At 34.3% G+C, this 23,668-nt stretch overlaps 3 protein-coding genes across 30 annotated transcripts in view; 2 read left to right on the top strand and 1 right to left on the bottom strand.

Annotated features, from left to right (window-relative positions):
* Positions 1-23,668, top strand: part of LOC147841024 (uncharacterized) — a 485,466-nt gene that overhangs the window by 318,865 nt on the left and 142,933 nt on the right. The window lies entirely within an intron of this gene.
* LOC147834160 (uncharacterized) overlaps positions 1-23,668 on the bottom strand; it is a 439,063-nt gene that overhangs the window by 295,996 nt on the left and 119,399 nt on the right. The gene's annotated exons all lie outside the window — the stretch shown is intronic.
* klc1a (kinesin light chain 1a) overlaps positions 1-23,668 on the top strand; it is a 209,886-nt gene that overhangs the window by 54,513 nt on the left and 131,705 nt on the right. For 12 of the 28 annotated variants that reach the window (XR_015505035.1, XR_015505026.1, XR_015505030.1 and 9 more), the window contains 6 exons: positions 1,163-1,336; positions 3,288-3,387; positions 4,788-4,840; positions 10,045-10,112; positions 10,249-10,357; positions 11,896-12,057. Coding sequence is in view for 16 of the 28 variants with exons in the window: in XM_087277704.1 (XP_087133830.1) it covers positions 1,163-1,336; positions 3,288-3,387; positions 4,788-4,840; positions 10,045-10,112; positions 10,249-10,357; positions 11,896-12,057 (666 nt within the window). In the remaining 12 variants the exon portion in view is untranslated. 28 annotated transcript variants of the gene reach the window in all.

Here is a 23,668-nt window from a genome sequence, read left to right on the forward strand (position 1 = left end):
GTTAATCCTAATTCTCCGGAGAGATCTAAAAACATTATTTTCATAGGCTATGTGACACTTAATAGGTAATTCCCCTTTATTTAAAAGAATAATTTAAGGATGTTGCATATTATTCGGTCATCTTAAGTAAAGGAAACCGTAGAGCAATAATAAAATATAGGCTAGCCTATATTGTTGTGTTCGCGTCACAGCAGCTATTTAAAATCTGCATCTGGTTTAAGAAAAAAAAGTATCATACATTTGACTAAAGTAATGTTAAATATTTCAGAACGACCCAAGCAAGATTTATTTGAAAAATTACGATTTAAAATATGAAATATCCTTCTTATAAAGCTCTACATTTAAAATTAGAATTTGAATGCAATTCGTTTATAAAGCAGTGTAGGACTGCATGACAGAAAAGAACAGGTAGTTTTTGATGTTTTTGCTCACCCAAAATATGCTCTGTTTGCCTAATTTGATTTATATCATCATATCTAAATATTTTATAAATAATATTTCAAGACTCCTCTGTTGTTTAGAAAATATCTAAAATCTAAAAAATATAAACTATTTTTCAGGTAGGCCTTTGTTAAATAAAGTTTAAAATGGCTTAAAACTGTATAATATAATTTATAATTTATTTTTATTACACATGCCTAAATTGTTAGTGCTATTGTTTGTTTTATTCATTCATTCATTCATTTTTTTTAAATGTACTACACGACAGCACTACCTACTGCGCCACTGCTTCGCCCTGTTTGTTTTATATTGGTTTATTTATTTAAAAAAATTTTATATATCCGATAATTGTAATACTTTAAATGATTTCAATAGCTTAGGCTATTTTATCTATATCTAATATGACATAAATAGATTACAGTGGCCAATAAGCAGCAAGTGTGAACATGATTAGTGCATCTTTGCATAGTTAAAGCAGTTCAGTGAACTGCTTAATGTTTGTTTAAACAACATTTAAAAAGTATATTTCAGTTTAAAGGCTGGATTCTCATTCCTGCAGCCCCAATGGTATGCATTACAATCCATACTGTAAGAGCTAACCTCTCCAAACAACTGAATAACCTGGTAATATACTCTCTGTTGGTGGTTTACACTGCAGCCGTCAGTGTGACAGATAAGTCTGCAGCAGGTCAATAATGTGAGATATTCATGTGTTTGTCAGGTGCTGGGGAAGGACCACCCTGATGTTGCCAAACAGCTAAATAATCTGGCCTTACTGTGTCAGAACCAAGGCAAGTATGAAGAAGTGGAGTACTACTACCAGAGGGCCCTGGAGATCTATCAGACCAAACTGGGCCCCGATGACCCCAATGTGGCCAAGACCAAAAACAACCTGGTACAAACACCCCTCACACTTCACACCATTTATTTAAAGCAGTGTTTCACAGCCATGTTTCTGAAACCCCTTCAGCAATGCACATTTTGCATGTATTTTTTGCCTGACACAACCTTTTTAGGTAACGAGGCAGTGACCTGTGTGTTTGATTAGGGTTAGCATGCAAAATGGGTAGTGTTTACAGTTTACAGATTTACTCATCTCCTTGTTATCCAAGGTGTTAATATCTTTCTTTATCTTCCATATATACCTCTTTTCCTCCAAGGTAGTTTGAGTATCAAAAGACAAAGAACCAATTTGTAATTAGGCTCCAGCTCTGAACCAGAACTCAAAGCACTGGCTCTAAATCAGGATTAAGTTGTTCTCAACAGCACCAAAGCATTCTTGGCTAGGAATAAGAACAGTTTGCATCTGGGCTGAGGGTAGGATTACCTCAACCAATGAGATGCCCAAACTGTTTGGAGTGTCATATATGAAATGGCAGCAGAACATAATGCTTCTAATCTCTGTCAGTGTCTTTGTGCAATAGCATTAACTCTAAACTAGCAACAAATTCTGGTGGAAAAGGGGAAATCGAGGTCTTCAGCGGAGCTCACAAATTACTACTGCAAATAATAATGGTGGTACTACAAAAAATAATGGTGGTCTTTGCCAAAACTCGCCTCAAAAATTTATTCGAAGGTATGAAATAGATATTTGTGTTACAATAGATGATTCCATAGTCATGTGATTATTAGTCTTGCTAAATGATTTTTTCTTTTCGGCCTAGTCCCTTTATTTCTATGGGGTCTCCAAAGTGGAATAAACCCCCAACTTATCCAGCATATGTTTTACACAGCGGATGCCCTTCCAGCTGCAAGCCATCTCTTAGAAACATCCATACAGACTCATTCACACTCATAGATTACGGACAATTTAGCTTACCCAATTCACCTGATTCACATGTTTTTGGACTTGTGGGGGAAACCGGAGCTCTTGCTAAATCAATGAAAAATTTTCTAATCATAATCCAATGCTATAGGGATTTCCTGGGTTTTTTTCGTCTTGGGTGTTTGAAGTGAGAGCACCCTCTGGTATTTTGAAGGAGCTTTACAATTGATCACACAACCATACCTTCATGACAAAATGTACATAGCCATCGCAGCTTTACTCGGTCGTCTTTGCAATTTCTATTTTTTGATTAATTTCTGAGCACTACCATAATGTATGCAGTGCTGACCCACTGTTTCCAAAGCACACAAACAATTTTAAGCAACAAACTGCAGTTTTAGTTCTGTCCAGTCAAGGCGCCTGGTTTGTCTCTACATGACATATATAAAACACCACCAGTTCCCACTTGAACATAGTTGAAACGCCTTTATACAGTGCATTTGGAGAAAATTCATAAAATGTTTTCCCTAAAAAACATAATTTCTTTACAACCAACGAACAAAAGAAAATAATATCTTGGGTGACAAGGGGGTGAGTAAATTATTTGTAATGTTTTGTTTTGAAAGAGAACTAATCCTCTTTAAGGAATCTATCCATATGGTGTGGTCTGCAGTGTTATTTACTGCAGGTTTTCTGTCATCTCAGCAGATTATAAACATAACGTATGCATCATTCTGCTTTTAGTGTAATGGAAGATGCTTTTAGAGTAACAACTTCTCAAACTGTAACATCTTTTACCAGAGTAAGGGTTTAGGGTTTCATCCAGTTATTTTTAGATATGCCTGTATATACCAGTCACAGATATTTATGAGAAAAATAATACCAGTCTTCAAATTAATACCAGCTGAAATTGCACAAACACTAAATGTCAGATACTTATTTTTAATTACTTTAATTAGATTGTATAGAGTCTATCATCTTTTTCCCTGTGTGTAAAAACTCAGTAAGTCTGGACACTGTTTATTTACTATAAATGCTTAAATAAGTAATTGTTAATGATAATTTTTTCTCTCTATCTAAGGCTTCATGCTATCTGAAACAGGGAAAATTTAAGCAGGCAGAGACTCTATATAAAGAGATCCTCACCCGAGCCCATGAGAGAGAATTTGGTTCTGTTGATGGTATGTATGCCTTTTTCATAACTCTTACATCTTCTGAAAAATGTTTTGCAATGTTCTTTATACTTTGTCCCTGTGAACAAGGGGAATTTATTTATGAGGATATTCAGCCATCCCGCAAACGTACATACACCTTGTGGAGTCCCTTTGAACTGGTTGTGGTTTGCCTGATGTGGGGGAATAGAAGCAGTTCACTGTTTCACTCGTTCACTGTGGTGTTAACTTAATTTACAAAAACAGTAAATGCAGATTGCAGAAATGATTTTTCTTGTTGACAGAACCATGAGACGTCATTATGTTTACAATCTTACCGTTTGTAACTTTTTCATTCATCATTTCCAATAAGTGCTGTATTCTTTACTGGATGCATATTTTCCAACTATGGGCAAGGGTTATAATGAAAATGCACTGCATTAACCATGCGTTAATAAAATATATAGGATAAATATAGGAGGCATGCGTTAGTGTCTTAGTGTCCCACCAGTGACGACATACACATATATATATCGCACTGCAGGAATATTGGACGGCTATCAGCCAATCAGTTTAGAGAACCAGACAGAAGTGTTGTATATATTTATATATACACATGCCTTGTCATCATTTACTCACCCTTTACTTGATCCAAACTTCCAAACTTGTTGTTTGACTTCCTTCTGCTAAACACTAAATTTGGAGAAAGCTAGAAGCTGATAACTGTTGACTTTCAAAGCATTTTTTTTTTACTACTATGGAGGTCTTTGTTTTTAGCTTTTTAGCTTTCTTCAGCTTTTATCTTCTTTAGTGTGTAAACTTTCTGTTATCACTCTGGGGTGATTTTGAGTCTTAATTTGGCAACAACTTTTTTTGTGTTTCAGCAAATGGAATAAATTTGGTGACAACCTTTATTTTGACTCCTATTTTGAAAAAAGGCTTTGAGACTCAACTCAACAATACACCATGGACAAATTTACTACCCATTTGTTATGTTTGCGGATGTTTTTGCTCTAATTACTTCCATTATAATAATTTTTCTTTAATCGCAAAGCCATGACACCATATATATCATGCATTCATAATTGCTGCTTGTTTTCCATGGCCATGGTATCATGGCTTTGCAAACAAATATTTTTGTTATAATGAAGGTCAACGAAGCAAAAACAGCCACGAACATAATGAAAGAGTTTCAATTTAAACAAAACACAAGGTTTAAGTTAATCTTATTACACGTTGAGTACATTTAAATATGTTGTATTTTTAGGAAATTATTTCTTACTCTTTTAAGCTCTTACGCATATAACAGGTATAACATGCATGCACACACGTACTGACAGGAATTAATGTTGATTTATTGTAGATATGGTATAGCAAATGTGTGTTTGCTTTTGATGTTTTTTTTTTCGTTTTATTTGTTTACCCTGCAGATGAAAATAAACCCATCTGGATGCATGCTGAAGAAAGAGAAGAACAGAGCAAGGTGAGGATGGACAGTTTAACAGTAATTTTTTTGACTCTACCCTTGTTAAATGACATATAATCAAACAGTTTTCCATCCATCCAAGAAAAAAAAAAACAGCTTAGATTTATTTTATAATACACATTGCAGTACATAATACACGTTGTAGTATCAGCTTATTTCTCAGATGGCTTAATTTGTTCATTTGATGACTAGTGGAAAATAATATATTAATAATTGTAAATACTGTCATACCGCAATAGCATTTTTTTTTCAATATTACCGTAGTCGCATGATGAGAAAATTTGCTCAGGCGAATGAAGCGAACGGGAGGTAGCGGAAACTACAATTCCCATCAGCCCAGGCATGGCCATCATCCTTTGCGGTCTGTTGTCGCTACAGATCCAGTAATGCGGAAATGGAGTGTGCTGCTAGTAGCGGGGATGTAAAAGAGCTGAAAATGATCGAACCTAAAGCGAGTTTTAAATTGGATGTGTGGAAGCATTTCGGTTTCTCTCTAAAAAGAGGGGGTTGGGGTGTTGTTGTTGTCGCCGCGTACTGAAGGGCGGGACGGAGGTTGTGTCGCGTCGCGGGGGCACTTTTGATCATTTTGGAAGGGCACTTTTTATCCAAGACTAAAAAGGGCATGTGCACTGCACAGGTTGAGCCCCATGTGTGCACTTGCCTGCAAGTTGGGGAATACGACTAATAACAGTCATGGCATGGGGACTGCAGAAACACAGCACACTGTTCAGATTGATGCAGACATTGTCTTGTACCGCAAAGAGACCTCTATCTCACTCATGGCTTGTCCTCTCAAGTGGGGGAAAGACAATGCGCAACGTTACCCACTGCTGTCAACCTGGGTCAAGTCATATCTCTGTCCCAGAAACCTCAGTCCCAAATGAGAGGGTTTTTTTCTGTTGCAGGGGACATTGTAAATGCCCAGAGATACCAGCTTTTACTAGATTATAGTTATATGATAATTTTCCTTAAAACCCATCTCTATCTAAGTGAGTGAGTGCGTGATTAAATGTTGAATGTGATGAGTTTTCAACAATACTAAATTGAAACTTTATTTTTTTACAAGGTTTAATAATTTTTTGTTATTAAAAATGAAGTTCCTGTTTCAAAGCTTACAGATAGATGGCTAATTTGTATGTCATTGACACTTTTGGCACTTTTTTGGAGTATTTTCATTAGCTTTGTTTTTCCTGTAAATGATTCAATAAATACCGCACCGTGACACTCATACCGAGGAATTACTGTACCGTAAAATTCTGATACCATTACATCCCTAGTGGACAATGTAAATTCAATCTGATTCTACATTATAGTTTTGCAACTGTGGAACAAAAACAAAACAAATTTTATTTTCCAATGTTCTTTTGTATTTATATAAACCAAGGATCTCCATCCTTATTTTTTATACGAGCTACTTTTAAAAACTGAGAGCTACTTATGTCATGCTTGCTGACTCTTTGGGTGTGTGTGACCCCTCTGTTAAAACCCAGCTAAAGTCTTTTTTGTGTGTGATTCGCCATTTTCGTCATAAAATCATACTACACAAACTAAGAAATATTCTGTGAAAATATAACTTTGATATCTGTAATATTGACTAAGTTAGGCCGTGTCAAAGGTTTGCTTTCTGAGAAATCTTCTTTTTGAGAAATTCCAATTTAAAAATGCCTATTTATAAAACTGCATCACATGTGAACCATAATTATACAGACTATGTGCAAATATAGCAAATTAAAGCAGATTTTTACATTTCATAGATAGATGACAAATTTATAGGACAATTCTTAAAGTTTTATAAAATGGGTCTAATTTGTATAATGTTGTAGTCCAAAAGGCATAAAAACAACTCAACTATTACCCCTGGTACATCAGCTTCATATGTGGAAATCAAAAATCAATAGAAAATGTTAATAAATGCATAATATAATGTAATATAATATAATATAATATAATATAATATAATATAATATAATATAATAAAGATAAATATAAAATCTTATTATTTTATATCTATAAAATCTCATGTTGTAATTATCTCATTAAAATTGCGATTTTTGACATCTGATTTAGGGCACTGCCATGTGCCATCTGTGACATTATGCCCTGTACAGTATGTGCATGATGTACAGTTGACCATATGGATATACAGTAGGGGTTTTGGCTATGTTGCTTTTAGCTCGTGTTGTTATATCAGCTGTAGTGGGGGTTGATTTAAGGGGTCTGTCTCTCCCTGTGGTTGGTTTAAATGGAAGCACAGTTCCACAAAAGCTATATAAAATCAAGGTAAAACTAAGTGGTCACCTTACACTTTTCTCTAACATTTGCTTTTGAAAACACTATTGCTTGGGTTTAGAATTATTTAGTTGGTATACAGTGGGGGAAATAAGTATTCAACACTTGACTATTTTTCTGAGAAAACATATTTCTATATTAAACTGATATATATATATATATATATATATATATATATATATATAAATATATATATATATATATATATATATATATATATATATATATATATATATATATTTATATATATATATATATATATATATATATATATATATATATATATATATATATATATATATATATATATATATATATATTATATATATATATATATATTTTTTTTTTTACTTTTGACTGGTTGAGGTACAGTAAAAAAATAACTTGTAACATGTGCCATCTTCTAAATAAGGCAGCATTCAATCACAGTGGTTTTCCAAGTAGGGATGTCCCAATCAGTGTTTTTGCCCTTGAGTCAGAGTCATTGATTTCGAGTATCTACCTATACCGAAACCTGATCCGATACTTCTATAAAGCATAAAAAAGAATAAAGAAGAGTGAAGAAACAGACCCAGGATGTTCCTTTTTTATTTAATTCACCTTATTTTAACACTCAACCACTCTGTTAACAAACAGAGCACTTCTGTGAGGTAGATTGAACAACCAATTAATATATAACATAAATTCTTCACTTTTGGACTTGTGCAAGTATAATAAAAAAAAAAACTAATATAAAAAAAATAGCGCCTCAACTTAAAATACCTGGCAGGCAATCGCAAGTTTACATATCTCACAGTTTGCTTTGGCAATGTTGTCTTCATCATTTTTATAATGCCTCCAGACCACAGACATACTTGCTCTTTCTGCTTCAAGCTGCTTCTGTGTTGTATTTTGCATTAAACCAATATCGTCTCTGCAACAAAGTGTTGTCATGTCGCACATCTTGCTGTTTCTTGCTGTATATGTATGTGTATATATATACACACACACACACACACACACACACTCAGCAAGAAACAGCTGTATGTATTTATATATATATATATATATATATATATATATATATATATATATATATATATACACACACACACACACACACACACACACACACATACACACATACATACAGTTGTAGTCAGGATTTTAGCCCCCTGAATTATTAGCCCCGTTTATTAGCCCCCACCCCCCATTTTCTGTTTAATGGAGAGTTTTTTTTAACACATTTCTAAACATAATAGTTTTAACAACTCATCTCTAATACCGGAAATATATAGCTTAAAGGGGCAAGTAATTTTGATCTCAAAATGGTGTTTAAAAAATTTAAAACTGCTTTTATTCTAGCCGAAATGAACCAAATAAGATTTTCTCCAGAAGAAAAATAATGTCCTTACTCTTTTAAACATAATGTGGGAAATATTTTTAAAAATCTAAAAAATAAAATAAAAGGGGGGCTAATAATTCTGACTTTAACTGTATATACATATTTATTTGAGTCTTGATCGGTAGGTAACGTACGATTCCAATCAAGTCTGAAATCTCATGATCGGCCCCAACTTAATACCAACTTTTTCTTAATGATGAAATAGAAATTAACTTCTCTCTGAAGATGAACCTAGCGAGTTGTTTGTGGCCATTCACGAGTTCATGTGTGTATCATCATGTGATGAGGGTGGCGGGAACTAATTAGCGGATAATTAGCACAGACCAGAGAATTCTGCTTTGCATCTGCTCCATACAAATTAGTAAACCAGAGAAGATTTGTTTTCAGAAAGAGTGCATTTTTTTCTCTTTTAAAAGTGTACATTTCAGGCTTTTACGCAGGTATGTGTCATGTCTGTAAAGCAACAATTCTGTGAACATTTTTTTTTATGCGTTTGTTAATCAGTCACAGACAGATCAAGCACTCCCTTTCATTCATTCATTTTCTTGTCAGCTTAGTCCCTTTATTAATTCAATATTAATGATCTGCCAACTTTTCCATCACGTTTTTACGCAGTGGATGCCCTTCCAGGCGCAACCCATCTCAGGGAAACATCCCTGCACACACACACACACACTATAGACAATTTAGCCTATACAATTCACCTAAACCGCATGTCTTTGGACTGTGGGGGAAACCAGAGCACCCGGAGGAAACCCACACGAACGCAGGGAGAACATGCAAACTCCACACAGAAACGCCAACTGAGCCGAGGTTCGATCCAGCGACCCAGTGACCTTCTTGCTGTGAGGCGAAAGCACTACCTACTGCGCCACTGCGTCGCCCCAAGCACAATTTTTTTCTAAAACATTTCTGTTTGTTGGAAGTATGAATGTATGGAAAATAAATCCAAACAGTTTACAGTTTTTAAATTCGTATTTGACTTATCAATATGACCAGAAATTACAGGCTGTTTTAGCTCCTTTTAGTGTAATCACATAAGAACGCATGCCTGCACATAAGAAGTGCATACTGTATACAAGTTATTGAACCCCAGGGAGTTAAAGGTGCCATATAATGAAACATTGATAAATTGATTTTGCATTTTGCATTAGGATGAACACTGTGGTCATGCATGGCTGTCTGCTTTACAAAACTAATCTTTTACACTTCCTTAAAGCCTGTCCCATTTTAAAATAAAAGTTCCTCATACATTGTTAGTATAACACAAGTATATACAAAAAAATAAGGGTAATAACTTCAATAACTTGTATACATCCAGTGAGTAAAGGCCAACCAAATGCTGCCTTAGGTGAGTATATAATTTGTCATTGGGAAAGTCTGTGTTTTGTTTGGATTGACAGTTTTTTTTTATTCTTAGTTTTTACATCATATCTTTTTTGACTTTGAACACCAGCACCATCCAGATGGTACTTCCAGTGTTTGGTAGATTTGAGGGGGGTAATTTTCAATTCTATCTGTGTTTTAGATCAAGCAGAAGGATGGGACTCCATTTGGAGAATATGGTGGATGGTACAAGGCCTGTAAAGTAGACAGGTCAGATATTCTCTCTGCTGCATAAAGATTGATACAAATACACACATTTGTTTGTGAATAGCCTTTCAAGAGTTTACACTTTTACAGCTGTTGCATCTCAATTAAGTGTTTTTCTGTTTGACTTCTTGGACTGCAGCCCAACCGTGACAACGACACTGAAGAATCTTGGAGCTCTTTACAGGAGACAGGGCAAGTTTGAGGCTGCTGAGACTCTGGAGGAGGCGGCTTTGCGCTCCAGAAAACAGGTGGGTTTGAATTATCAGTTTAGAAGAAATGATCAGGTCAAACAAAAATTGACCTCTGTCACTCAGGATTCAGTGAGTTCTTTTTAAGTACTTAGTAAAGGTTTAGCCTGGCAAAGTTTTATGTAATAATGTCAAAGTTAGCTTGTTTGGATATGTAAATTTGTGTTTCTCTAATAAGAGTCTCTGTTCTTGGGAGGGGTGGGGACCATGATGGAAATGGATTTTGCCAATGGCAAAATGGATTATAATATATGTTATGCAGTGCATAATTATATACATGTGATTTTTCAGGTTTTTTATTTTGAATAAATTTGCAACAATTTCAAAATTGTTCACATTGTCAATATGGAGTATTGTGTGTAGAATGTTGAGGAAATAAATGAATATAATCCATTTTAGAATAAGGCTGTAACATAAAAAAAAAAAATGTGGAAAAAGTGAAGCGCTTTCTAAATGCACTGTATCTGCTGGGTGATATGACAAAATTAATTTTTCACAATATTAGGTCCATAGTAAATTTGAGTTTCTCAAAATTCATAGTATTATAAAATACTTCACCTAAATTTCTGTGAAGTTACTTTATAATATGATAGTTTATATGTAGGCCCACATGACATTTCTGCAGTTTTTATCCCGTTTTTGAGTCCGTTTATTTAATTGTGCAAATGTGTGTAAATTTATATTTATTCTGTTTTTAAATTAATATCAGTAATATTACTGACTAACATGAAAATGTTCATATGATTTATTTACAATACAGTTTGCAAGGTAATATTGTCTGCCTTTAAATATATCTGTATTATTTGAAAGACTTGCTGTGGTTAACAAATACTGGATCTAATTGGATTTGCACTGTAAACATTTAATAAAAAGGTATTACTTTTTATTTCATATATTAACTTTTTAGTTATCATACTCCCTACTTTTTACAAAACTCTGCACAGAAATGGCAAAAAATGTCAGCAGATCCTGTCTGGCCCTACTTAAATGTGAGAAAAAGACAAAAAAGACAAAAAGACCAATAATTGCAATCTTTTTTTTTTCTTTTTTTTTCTCAAATATTAGATTCACAATACATGCATACAATAACAATCCAGCCCACAAAACAGTTTGTTTTATATATTTATATATGTCAACCTGTCTTATATATGTATACACATATAAATATTCAAATGACATAAATAAATAAATAAATAAATAAATAAATAAATAAATAAATAAATAAAATATTGAATAAAAATAATAATTTAAAAAATTATGCGTTAAAACATTGAAAATTAGATAACGACAAAAAGAAAGCAATAAAAAATACATGTTTACAAACACACAATTTACATAATATTCATATATGGCTGCCAAAAAAAAATCCATATTCTTGCCTTTGATATAAGTTTGTCTCTCAAGTTCAATACAGTTCAATGTTTCTTTTTTTCACAATTCTATGGATGAAGCATCCATCTTTCCAAGTATAATGCAATAGCCCTTCTAGCTTATTGCAATCATTTTTAATTGTGAGTGTGATGTCTTTGTTGCTGAAGGGTCTGGACACAGCTCATAAGCAGCGTGTTGCAGAGGTGCTGGGAGACCCTGAAGTACGAGAGAAACAGAGGAGTCGTGAGAGCCTGACCTCTGACACGGTGAAGTACGAGAGTGGCCCTGACGGTGGAGAGGAAGTGAGTATGAGCGTGGAGTGGAATGGGGTAAGTACAGTACACACCGCCCAGCCTCTTACACACTACATTGACAATAAATATAGTCACAGGATAGCGCATTAATTTTTAGAAGACTAGACACAATCAAACCAGCTTATGGGCCTCTACCCCTCCTTACATCTATAATTAGATTATGTGATGTATGATGATTCGGATGTGTGCCAATGCATTTATCTAAAACGGGATCATTAATCACTGGAAGCAGATCAAACCTGAAATTAGACCAAGCTAATAATAAGGTATCATATGATTAAAGGATTATTGATTAGTAACGTTGTGGCCTGTGTGGTGTTTACTCTTAAAAGTATTCAAATTCAATACTGCACTATTCAAAGAAAACAGAGTTCTGCTCTTAAAATCCAAAGAATTGCCTGTGGAAAGACCCTGGAAAATGCATTTCCAGGTCTTGTTACTAAGGGTCAAATAGTGTTGCTTTTTATACTTTGTGACTCCAATCATTAGTCATTTATTGTCCTCCTGCTGATCTTTTTGCCTGTAGTGCTTTAATGACCTGACTTGAAGCCGTATTAACCCTTTCAAACCTTAATTAACTCTATGAAATTACATACATTCACAGTTGAGACTTGTTTTTTTATGTGTTGTATGATATATGATCTATACAAGTGCTCAACCATTCAAAGGTTTGGACACACTTAACAAATTAATGTATGTAAATTTTAAAGCTGTTTATATTCCGGAGTCTTGGGTTAAAATACTTCAAAACGTTTATAGGCATTATATAGTTGTGTTTAAATGTTAACTAAAAGCTACAAGGCTTCAGAAAGTTTTTAAAACCTCTTGGCTTGCCATATTTTGGATGGATAGATAGATGGATGAATAGATGGGCAGACAGATTGATAGGTTGATTCAGTAGTTTGTGGTTACTAGACAGTTGCTATATTTAAGATGGTTGAAAAGGTAATTTGGGTAGTTTCTAGGCAGTTGCTAGGGTGTTAAATAGCATATAAAGATACACATTTCTATGTGATGACATTAAAAAGAGCTTTAAAAAAGGCTGTAATTTTTTGTTGTATTGATAATACAAATACAGATAGCTGAATCAGTAAAGGGTCTAAGTTTTAATACAGTTGAATAGGTGTGTCAGGATTCAAAATAAATAAAAATTCATGCTCTTACTGTAATTATCAAATCAAAAAATGGAATTGTCGCGGCTGCCATGCCTCCATGTAACGTCAGCTTGACTTGCCAAGTGGAAAAAAAACACGCTTGTTGAAATGCTGCAAGAAGTTCTCTGCTATGTACGTATACCACATTATTCCACCGGCAGCACGACTAACTTGGCAAGGCATTTCCGCAGGCACCACAAAAACATATTTTTCTGTTAAACCGACAAGTGTAACACAAACTACTCTCCTGTCATCATTTGGAATAAAACTTCCAAGTAACTTAACATGTGCAAAGGCAATTACAAGCGCAGTAGGTGGATTTATAGCTTCGGACATGCAAACTTATTTAGTGTTAAAAAACTCTGGTTTTAGGCATTTAATTTGCATGTAGAACCGCAGTAAGAAATCCCAAGTAGAACGCATCTCACAGCTATAGTGATAACCCTCCATGTACAATAATGTGAAGGAGAAATTTATTGAAGGTCTTAGCAGTGCACATTTAGTAGCCTTGACTACATACAGTATTGCTGGACCTCCAGCGCAGCATAAAGCTTCATGACTGTCACAGCACACAAAGGTCAGATATTATTTTATTGCATAAAAGTCTTAAAATGGGATAGCTTGTGCTTTCAAATTGTTCTTTTTTTTAAATCGAGAATCGAGTCGAACCATGACTTTAGAATCGAAAATGTAATCGAATCGAGGATTTGGAAAATCTTGACACCATTACAGTTGAAGTCTGAAATATTAGCCCCCCTGAATTATAAGCCCCCTTGTTTATTTTTTCCACAATTTCTGTTTAACGTAGAGAAGATTTTTTCAACACATTTTTTAACATTTAATAACTCATTTCTAATAACTGATTAATTTTTATCTTTGCCATTATGACAGCACATAATATTTAACTAGATATTTTTCAAGGCACTTCTATACAGCTTAAAGTGACATTTAAAGGCTTAAATAGGTTAATTAGGCAGGTTAGGGTAATTAGGCAAGTTACTGTATAACGATGGTTTGTTCTGCAAACTAAATAGCCTAAAAAATATATAGCTTTAAAATATAAATATAATATAAAGTGGCTAAAAATTTTGACCTTAAAATGGCTTTAAAAAAATAAAAAAATGCTTTTATTCTAGCCAAAATAAAACAAATAAGAGTTTCTCCAGAAGAAAATGTATTATTAGACATATTGTAAAAACTCCCTTGCTCTGTTAAACATCATTTGGGAAATATTTTAAAAAGAAAAAAATCAAAGGGGGGGCTAATAATTCTGACTTCAACTCTTTACATTAAGCATTTATGATTTTAACATATTTAGGTTATGAAATGTATTATTAAATATTATTAATCAGGTGGATGCTGCACACTGGTGGTGGCTGATTCCACTAAAATCTGTAAAGCATTTTGAGCCACCCATAAAAATCTTTAAAGAGCACCAATAAAAAGCTTTTAAGATTTAAATCTAATATTTTTTCAGTTTTTTTTCCACATTTAGCTATATTATTAAATAAAAAAAGATTTAATAATAATAATAAAAAATGTATTGTCTTGAATATGTCCAAACCATTGAGTGGTAGAGTATTTATAAACACTATTTATTCAATATTTGATTATGTTTTTACAAATGTATTTAATGTATTTGCATTTGTCTATTTATCTGAATTTCTTTTGGTTTTATATGAAATATACTTGTAAATAGTGTATGAAATCATGTATTTTTAAACAACAGGATAAACACCTTTTTTTTAAATGCCCTTAATTGTCATTTTAATAATATTTCATTTGTACTCTAGATACTTAATAGACACTAAATGATCTGAATCATCATAAATTTAAATTTATTTATTCATTAATTTTCTCTTTGTAGCCATTCATTAGATGATCATGAGCTCATTCTTCTCTGAGGCATAGTTTCATAACTGCTGTTTTGACTATCACACCTCTGCTGTAGTCTCTCTGCAATTCTGAGTCACAGTTTTCATGCTGCCATAGCAACAGTAACCATAGTGCCAAGACAATCAATCAGCATTTCTTCCTGGTGAGACTGCCCCCAGTTCAGATTGTGGGAATGTCCTATCAGGTTCATCAAGCTTGTTTGGCTTTAACCTCATTCACTGGGATTTTCCATTTCTGTCTTTCTTGCTTTTATGTGCTTGTCTTTTTTTCTTAAACATGTATAGCTCAGCAATTCAATCAATACTGAGATTTTTAAATTGTAAATCGTGAACATGCATTTACATATAAAGGGATTTACATGTACACATAATATAAATGTTCCTTTTACTTACATGTTGGGGTCACATACAGAAGTTGGCGTGGGCTGTGTGTTCTGTACTCCTGATATGTCTCATTGATTGCAGGCTCTAATGCTATCTGTGTGTGTGTTTTTGTTTGCATACGTGATTTCTCTTGCTTTCTACCACTTACCTCCTTGCTTTTTTGTTGTTATCCCCATCTCTTTGTATCCCTCTCCCAATCCGAATCTGAGCTCCATAATGTATCAGCATGAAAGTAAATGTGCCATTTTTAGATTGTGTTATTGTTGGTGAGACAGAGACATGGAAAATAGCCCCAAGCTTTGGCCTTAAATGAGGCTACTGTGCTCAATTTTTGCCGTTCAGGATTTTACTCAAAACAAGCACATGATTCTATACAATGTATAACCAAAGCAGCACAGCATTTTTTTGTTTTAGCTTGCAGTTGCTTTTTATGTGCCTGTGAGTAGCTGTAGTTTCAGATTAGTTCTTTTTGAGGAGTATATTAGGTCGAACTAGCCTAAATATCCATTCACATGTTCCTTTCTGATTTAGATCCTGTTTCTACTTTGAACTAATGTGTGTTTTTTAGGGATGGGTATCGTTAAGGTTTTAGCAGTATTACTACTTTTAATGATACCACTTATCGGTTAGGTATTTTAACGGTTCTTTTATCGGTACTTTTGAGGTGTTTTTTTTTATATTAAAAAAAAATCAAATAAAAAATTAGACAGGATTAACAACACTTTATTTTATAATTATTTATTTCGTTAAAATAAAAACAACACATCTGTTTTATACAAACAGTATAATATACATTAATATGTTCATGTTTTAGTGAGATTAATTGCTTCATGTCAAATGGAATTTGAATTATTCACATAAGTAGATCACTTACAAAGGTATTGGAAGCATGATGTGAATAGAGGCGAAATTTCACCAGCCAAATTCAACATAAAGTCGTAAATCTCTATATTATCAGCAGTGGACAATCTAAAAATGTTTCAGATTTGTACCTGCATTTACTTCGGACTGACAAAAATGCATTTGAGTTCCAGGTGTGAACCAAGCCCTTTATCACATAACGAACAGTCCAACCTTTTATGAAAGACCAATGTAGGAAAAAAATTGAAATTATTTCATTATTTTATCAATTTTATGAAGTAATTTTATCTTTATGGTATTTTGCAAAGACATCTATGCTTCAAGATGGGTGAATGAACCATCCAGGTGATCAGTGTTGCAGATTGTTTCAAACTCATAAATTAGCATCACGGTGGTTACTATACAACATGACACCCCACATTTTAAGAATTTGACACATTGCTTTCCAAGTGCTCGTAAACTGGCAGTGTCATTTAGCATCTGTCGACATCTGTCCAGCTCAGTGCGGTTCATTTTAAGAAGTGTAAACACTGTCAGATAAACCTGTGAAAGCACCCCTGTCTCTCCAGACTGGGTCTCCTCCCTATGGAACAAACCTAGAACATCTCTCTATGTAGGTGTCCAGGAAACATGCGAAATAGATGCCCGAGACACTTTATGTGAAGGTGCTGAGACTCTACTCTGAGTTCCTCTCGAGCTCCTCAATCTTTAAGGGTGTGCCCTAAGACCCCAAAAAACCCATTTCAGTTGCATGTATCTGAGATTTGTTTTTTACGTCCATCCAGAATCGTTTCGTTGTTTAAAACTCATCTGAGACTTGTTGTTATAGCAATAGGTCTGGTAGCTCAAACCTGCTCGAGAGCAGGCTTATCTCATATAAATAGGATTAGATTGGGTCGTTCCAAGCAAAGGTAACACTAAAAGTATGTTCAGAGTACTTATATATTCTTACAGTTGTAAGCTATGGATCATGAACACTGTGGAAAATGGTAAAATAGTTTTTAAAAAACCTTTTTTTAAACTATAAATAAAACAGTTGTGCAACCTACAATCCACGTCACGTGTGTTCGTTTTTCAAAGAAAACATTTATTAATATGGACTTTTTAGATACAAATGCAAATGTACTATTTTAAGGTACCGACCCAGCTTTAGTACAATTTGTGTATAATAATGGACAACATTTTTTTTTTTTTTAAGGAAAGGAATAAAATGTATGCAGTCATGCACATGTTTTAAAGGCTAATATGCCTGTGATTTGATGCTTCGCAAATGTTGCAGACACCTTTACCGATATCAAAATGCTTTTTTAATGCAAAATTAATTTTAAAAAATATTTAAGGAACTAGAATAGGCCCACTATAACAAAGAAAATCCGCTCTAAATGTAAAACTAAATTAAATGCTAAATACTCTAGACACTAAGGATGCAACGATTATAGATTTTGGTTGTACAATTATAGTCTAAGAAATAATCACGATTTCACGGTAATCAAGATTATTATGCATTCATTAATTTCAAAACACCACTAGTTTAGAAAATCACCTGAAAACTCTTTATATTTTAAAGTGTTATTTATTGCTGTTCAGTAACCAATTGATACAGCACAAACTAATATTACAAACAAACAATAGCCTATTTTTAACTTTTGTACTTGGTAGCACCGTTGCTCCCAACTTCAAAAATTTTAGGAGCACCATAAAAAAGTTAGGAGCACCCCCCAAAAAAGAATGAGTACCACTGCAAATTGTATATTAACAAATTTATTTTATTTAAAAACATTGAAACATCAACAAAAACCAGAAACAACTAACTAATTCTGTTATAACTTAATGATATTTGTGCAATAACTGCAAAATTAATGTCTAATAATTATAAAATATAATGATGACAATGATAATAATACTAACAAAAAATAACATTATCATGCTACCTTGAATGTGCTTTAATGTGAGATATCTGCTATAAAAAGTTCAACTTACATTATGACAAATAAATCTATGGTTTGCATCAAACAAAAACGAAGCATTGCAGTAAGAAATATACATTTTGCACTATTGCTTTCATACACATGTCAATATAATAACCAGAAAGAACGGACAAACGAAAGGAAGAAAAGCCTCATTTCGGCCACTCTTAAAAGGCTTTGGTTTTGGTTTGTGTCATTGTACATGTTCTGTCTTGTTATGCGCTGATTTACTTTTTTTTGTTTGTGGAAAAAAGCAGGCGAGTCAGCCGACCCAATATATGAGAAGCGCAGAGCAGCATTCTCACGATGACCACCTGCGCAATACTGTTCTTTGTCATGAGCCGAAGTTTCAATTTAAACTTAGCTAAGTCAAGCTTCTGGCAAAGATCTATACACTGTTAGATTTTACATTTAGCGTCCATTTGCCTTGAACGCTGTGAATGCAATACATCGAGATTCGAACATTAAACAGCTAATCCACTCCGAGTCTTTCAGCACTCTCTCCGAAAACACTGGATTGGTCTCGGCTTGCAGATCATATAACCGCATGATCGCTCTCATCGGCACCAATATTTCTAACTTTAAGTAGAGTTGCAAACCTGTGTTCTTTTATTGCTTCTTCCTCAAACTTCATCCGTTTGCAGTTTCAGCGCTCACAAAAGCCCTTATCTCAACTAGTGCGCCTGAAAAATATGAGCGCTTTGCATTGCGTTGCGTCACCCTCCAGTGGAAATAATGAACTCGCACCAGCTTGCCTTAGTTAATTGCCCCAGTCATAGTTAATCCCATGTGCGTGGTTATTAGTCTCTGTGTACAAACTAGCACACAGTTGGCATAACTTTGTTTAGTTGCCACAGTTTTGATCCGCGCAGAATCACGGTGGTGAGAAGCTTTTATGATTAATTAACCATAATGAATTGAAGCGCGGTTAATAGTGAAACCGGTTAATCGTTGCATCCCTACTTGACACATGAAAGTGTAAAGCCTGCAGCGCACAACCAAGGTGGAAAGTTTTTCCATATCATATTTAACTAACAGTTTAGTACAAATTTTATGTCATTTTGCTCACATATGTAATTGTATATTAATCAGAAGATGTCATTATGCTGCTGTGTTGTATGTCAGTATTTGCATTGCTTATCATGTTTTCGAGGATCGATAGATCTGTTCTTTAACACACACATACAGCAATCTCGGATCAATTCATCCAGGCATTTTAGTCTGATTTGTGATCTTGTTTGAAGAACCAAATTACCTAAAAATCAGTTATTAAGATTAAAAGATCCAGGATCTGTCAAATCAACTTAGATCATTTAAGCAAGGCATGAAGAACAACTTGAACTAATATTTTATGGGTTCTTACAAAGAAGTGATATGTGTATGACGTTAATCTCAATTTTCAGGTGTACCCCACTCCTTCAGTACCAAGTAAGAGTACTGTTGGCAGTGGAAACTTGAAAAGGAACCATACCGAATCATACTGCGCTAAACTGTACTATACCACTCGATTAAAACGAGGTACAAGTGTCACTTTTTTAATATTACAAAAATCACTTACTCAGTTACTTTAACTTCATCAACAATATTACTCAAGCTGTTACCTCACCATGACAGTAGTTAAATCTGAGAATTGATTTTGCACTGCCATTGAGATATGTATCTTGGCACATTTTGGAACCCAGTGATGTCCATTTAATTATTTGCACTTATTTGATCATGTGGAGTATGTTTTAGCTCTTACTGCCATCTGATTTTTTTTTTTTTTTTGCGCTTTCTGAATCTTTTGCTTTCTCTCTTTTCATTGTCTGTGCTTTCAATTTCAGTCTCCCTAATAATATAACATTAACATTCAGTCTCTGTTCCTCTTTCTCTATAACCCCTCTCTCCTTCTTGTGTACTTATTCTCCCTCCTCTTGCATCTCTCTCTATCTCCCTCTCTTTTGTGTGGTTGGCAGGTGTAACTTCAGATGCCTTGTTGTGGTTGTTGAACTTACCTTCTGCATGATGGACGCCATCCTCACTCCCTCTCCAGCTTTGCTGTTTTGCGTCTCCTCTCTCCGAACAGCACCTTTCCTCCTTCTCCTCCTCCTGTGGGCATAATTGGGCTAAAGCAGACCTAAGAGGGCCATGTTCTGTGGCTTTCCCTTCTATGTCAAAAGTTGAACTAAGTCTCCCTTCTATCACTATAATAATCTGTCAGTCTGTAATATGTCAGTAGAAGATCTCTTCTTGCCTGTCGGTCTCTGTTTGTCTGGTCATCATGTCTGTTTGTCTCTAATTAACTTCCTGTTGAACTCTTATCAAGTTATTCTGCTGTATAAAGCACTCTCTCTCTCTTATTTAACATTCCATTTTTTTCTGCTCAAATACTCCAAAGCGACTATCCTTGATTTTCCTTCCCATCTCTAACACTGATTGGAATTTTCATCTCCGCTTTGAGTGAGAATTCTCTTGTTAAGAATGAAAATTCTCTTATTTCAAAGAATGAATGAGAATTCTCTTGTCAAGTTCTGCTCCTGAAGTTGTTCCAAACCTGCTTGCTGTTCACTAATCTGTAATAGAGAACTGGATTGCTCCTGTGCCTTTTCGACCGTTCACTTGTGACACATTGATAGTTTTCTTTAGCAAATATACATAAACATGTTGTACACCAAACATGTCAAAAAGCTTTTATTTACACAAATTTAAGCAAATTAATTGATTTGAGTCAATCCCATCTCACTGATTAGATATGTTTTGTATGTGCACTTACAATAAAGCCTTTATCTGATTTGGTTTATAGTGCATTGTTAAAATTAGGTGTTTGTTTGGTCAAGTAAGTTACATGGTTTGAAAATTCATATGATGCCAATACAGTTCAAGCAACATGACAGTAAATTAATGAATGGAGTTGTATTTGGCTCTGTTACCTGTTTTAAAAAAGAAGCACTGCTTCCATCTATGACTGTCAGGTGGTTTTGCTATTGTAGTAGATTATATATCACAGTATATTATTAGTTTATGATAAATTTTTTAGCTATTACTACTCACTTCTAAGGAAAGAAAGAGTATATTTGCACACAAATGACAAAATAAGCTTGAAGAGAACCTGAACAGATTTTCCTCATCCTTTATTAAACGTGTCAGACTTGTAACTGTACACCGGGTCATTTTTGAAGCAGAGCGACTAGTCCCAGTAGCGTAGACATTGTAACTCTATGTCAGTATGGCACAGTAAGATGGCGGATGCAAGACTTCCGGTGGTTTCTGAGCAATCCAGTAATTCTTTATAGATCAGTGCTGCTGTCATTTTCTCCTAAGAATACATGTTGAATTTTAACAATTAATAGTGGGTGTGCTATTATAGCAATAGAATATAAATACTTGTATGGTATTTTTAATTCAGACAGTCTGTGATGAAAATATTAGAAAAAAGAAAATACACTTTCACTTTTGGAATGACATAAGATGGTTCTCGGAAGGTGAAGCTTAAGAATAAACTATAGTCAGAGTGGTCCTTTAATTTAATAGACATTAAAGCAAACTTTGCTCCTCTCCTAAAGTAATGTTCCATATTCAGTACAAGTTGAGCTCAACAGCATTTTTGATAATGTCAATAACCACAAAATATCATGTTGTGTCTGAAATAATAATAAAAACAACAACAAAAATCTGTTGTTTTTCTGAATTTACAGAAATACTTGCATTTTTAAACGTCAGTTTTGTGGTAGCACTAAATCTGTATCTTCTGGGAAAAAAATCACACCCACTACCAGTAATTCTAAATAAAGTTAAATGTTTAGAAACATCGTATTTTAGCCCCCTTCAATCCACAACAAATTATGTGTTAAGCAAAGAATTTTGGATTACGCTGAAAAAACAAACACATTTTGTTAAAATTATGTTACAAAGTTATATATTAAATATATTAATAAATCGCTTGAGTCCATTATGTATGGAACATTTTGCCACAAATGCTGTGAAAAGCATATCTTGTATTGACTGACATTTTAATCTTATGCAGGACTTGTGACACTAGTTGTTTTGGTTTTCATTGGTTCCTCTCAATTTCTTGTAATGCAGGGGACTTTAGAACGGCTCTTTCTCTAAATGAAGCCTCTCTATCACACTTTTTGTATAGTGCATTAATGTGGCATGGTGTTGTTGTTCAGCTTCTGTATAAACCAAATCCTGGTTTTCACGCACTTTCATATTGTTCATTATTGTGAGACCCTTGTATGTACACTAGTTGAACACTAGCGAAAGAGATGAGTAACGGGATGATTAGAAGCATGTCTGTAGAATCTAATGTTCTTGTTTTTTTTTCCTACTAACATGTTCACTGGTGTTTTGCTGCATCTTTTGTCTTTCATAACTTCTAATAAAACTGACTTCGCTCACCAGAGCCTCTGCCTGTGTGTCCTCTTTCTCTTCACCTGTTTTTGAATGCATATGTGTGAGTTTTTCCTGTGACATATTCAAACCTGATGTTGATATATGTGTGTGAGTTGGATGTGTTTGGGCTGATTCCTGTAATTGCTTGTCTTTTTTTAATGGAGGTTAACTGGGACAATGTTGTCTTCAACCCTCTTCTTCCTTCCACCTCCATCAATCTCTCCATGCTTTTCCAAGTGCTCAGGGTTCAGAGGTGAGGGGTCACAGCAGAAGAGACTGCAGCAGATCTGTATCAATATGTATTGGAAAACAGAAACCAGATGTATTGGGATCTACAGAATATTAAATGGTTCAAATGATCACCACATATTATAAAATCCAGGAGTTTCAAGTAGTTTTACATGAACCTTTCTACATCAAATGTAAATCTAGTTATGGTTGCTTGAGAAAACCAACATACTGTTATACTACATAAATGTATTATTCTTCCATCTTCTTCTTAGACTTTATTAAGAACACACCTCCTCCTAGACTGTTCATACAACCACCAAACAAACTACAAACCTCCAAACTGGTCTGACTTGGGTTGCTATTTCTTTTCCAACTGATCTGACTTGCGATTTTCCGAAAACTGAACTGGAAAACTTCTAAAAGTCCCATTGACATAACATTAGACCAAACATTGTGACCTCATAGCTTTGTCATACAGATATAAGTTTTGGCTCATTTAACTCAGACTAATAATCTGCCAACCACTGATGACCTTTGAAATTACTAGCCACACTCTAGCAACCACTTACAGCACCCTAGCAACTGTTCCATAGATGTGTATTGTAAAAAAACTGACATTGCAGGACACCTTAGCAATTGCCTAGCAATGCCTTAACAACCAGCCAAAATACTCAAGCAATGCTTTAGCAACTGCTTGGTAGCTAATCAGAACACCCTATCAACCGCCTAGAAACATCTTAACAACCACTTAGTCCACCCT

Source organism: Danio rerio, chromosome 13, assembly GCF_052040795.2.
Source record: "Danio rerio strain M-AB ecotype USA chromosome 13, GRCz13ab, whole genome shotgun sequence".
Classification (NCBI taxonomy): Eukaryota; Metazoa; Chordata; class Actinopteri; order Cypriniformes; family Danionidae; genus Danio; species Danio rerio.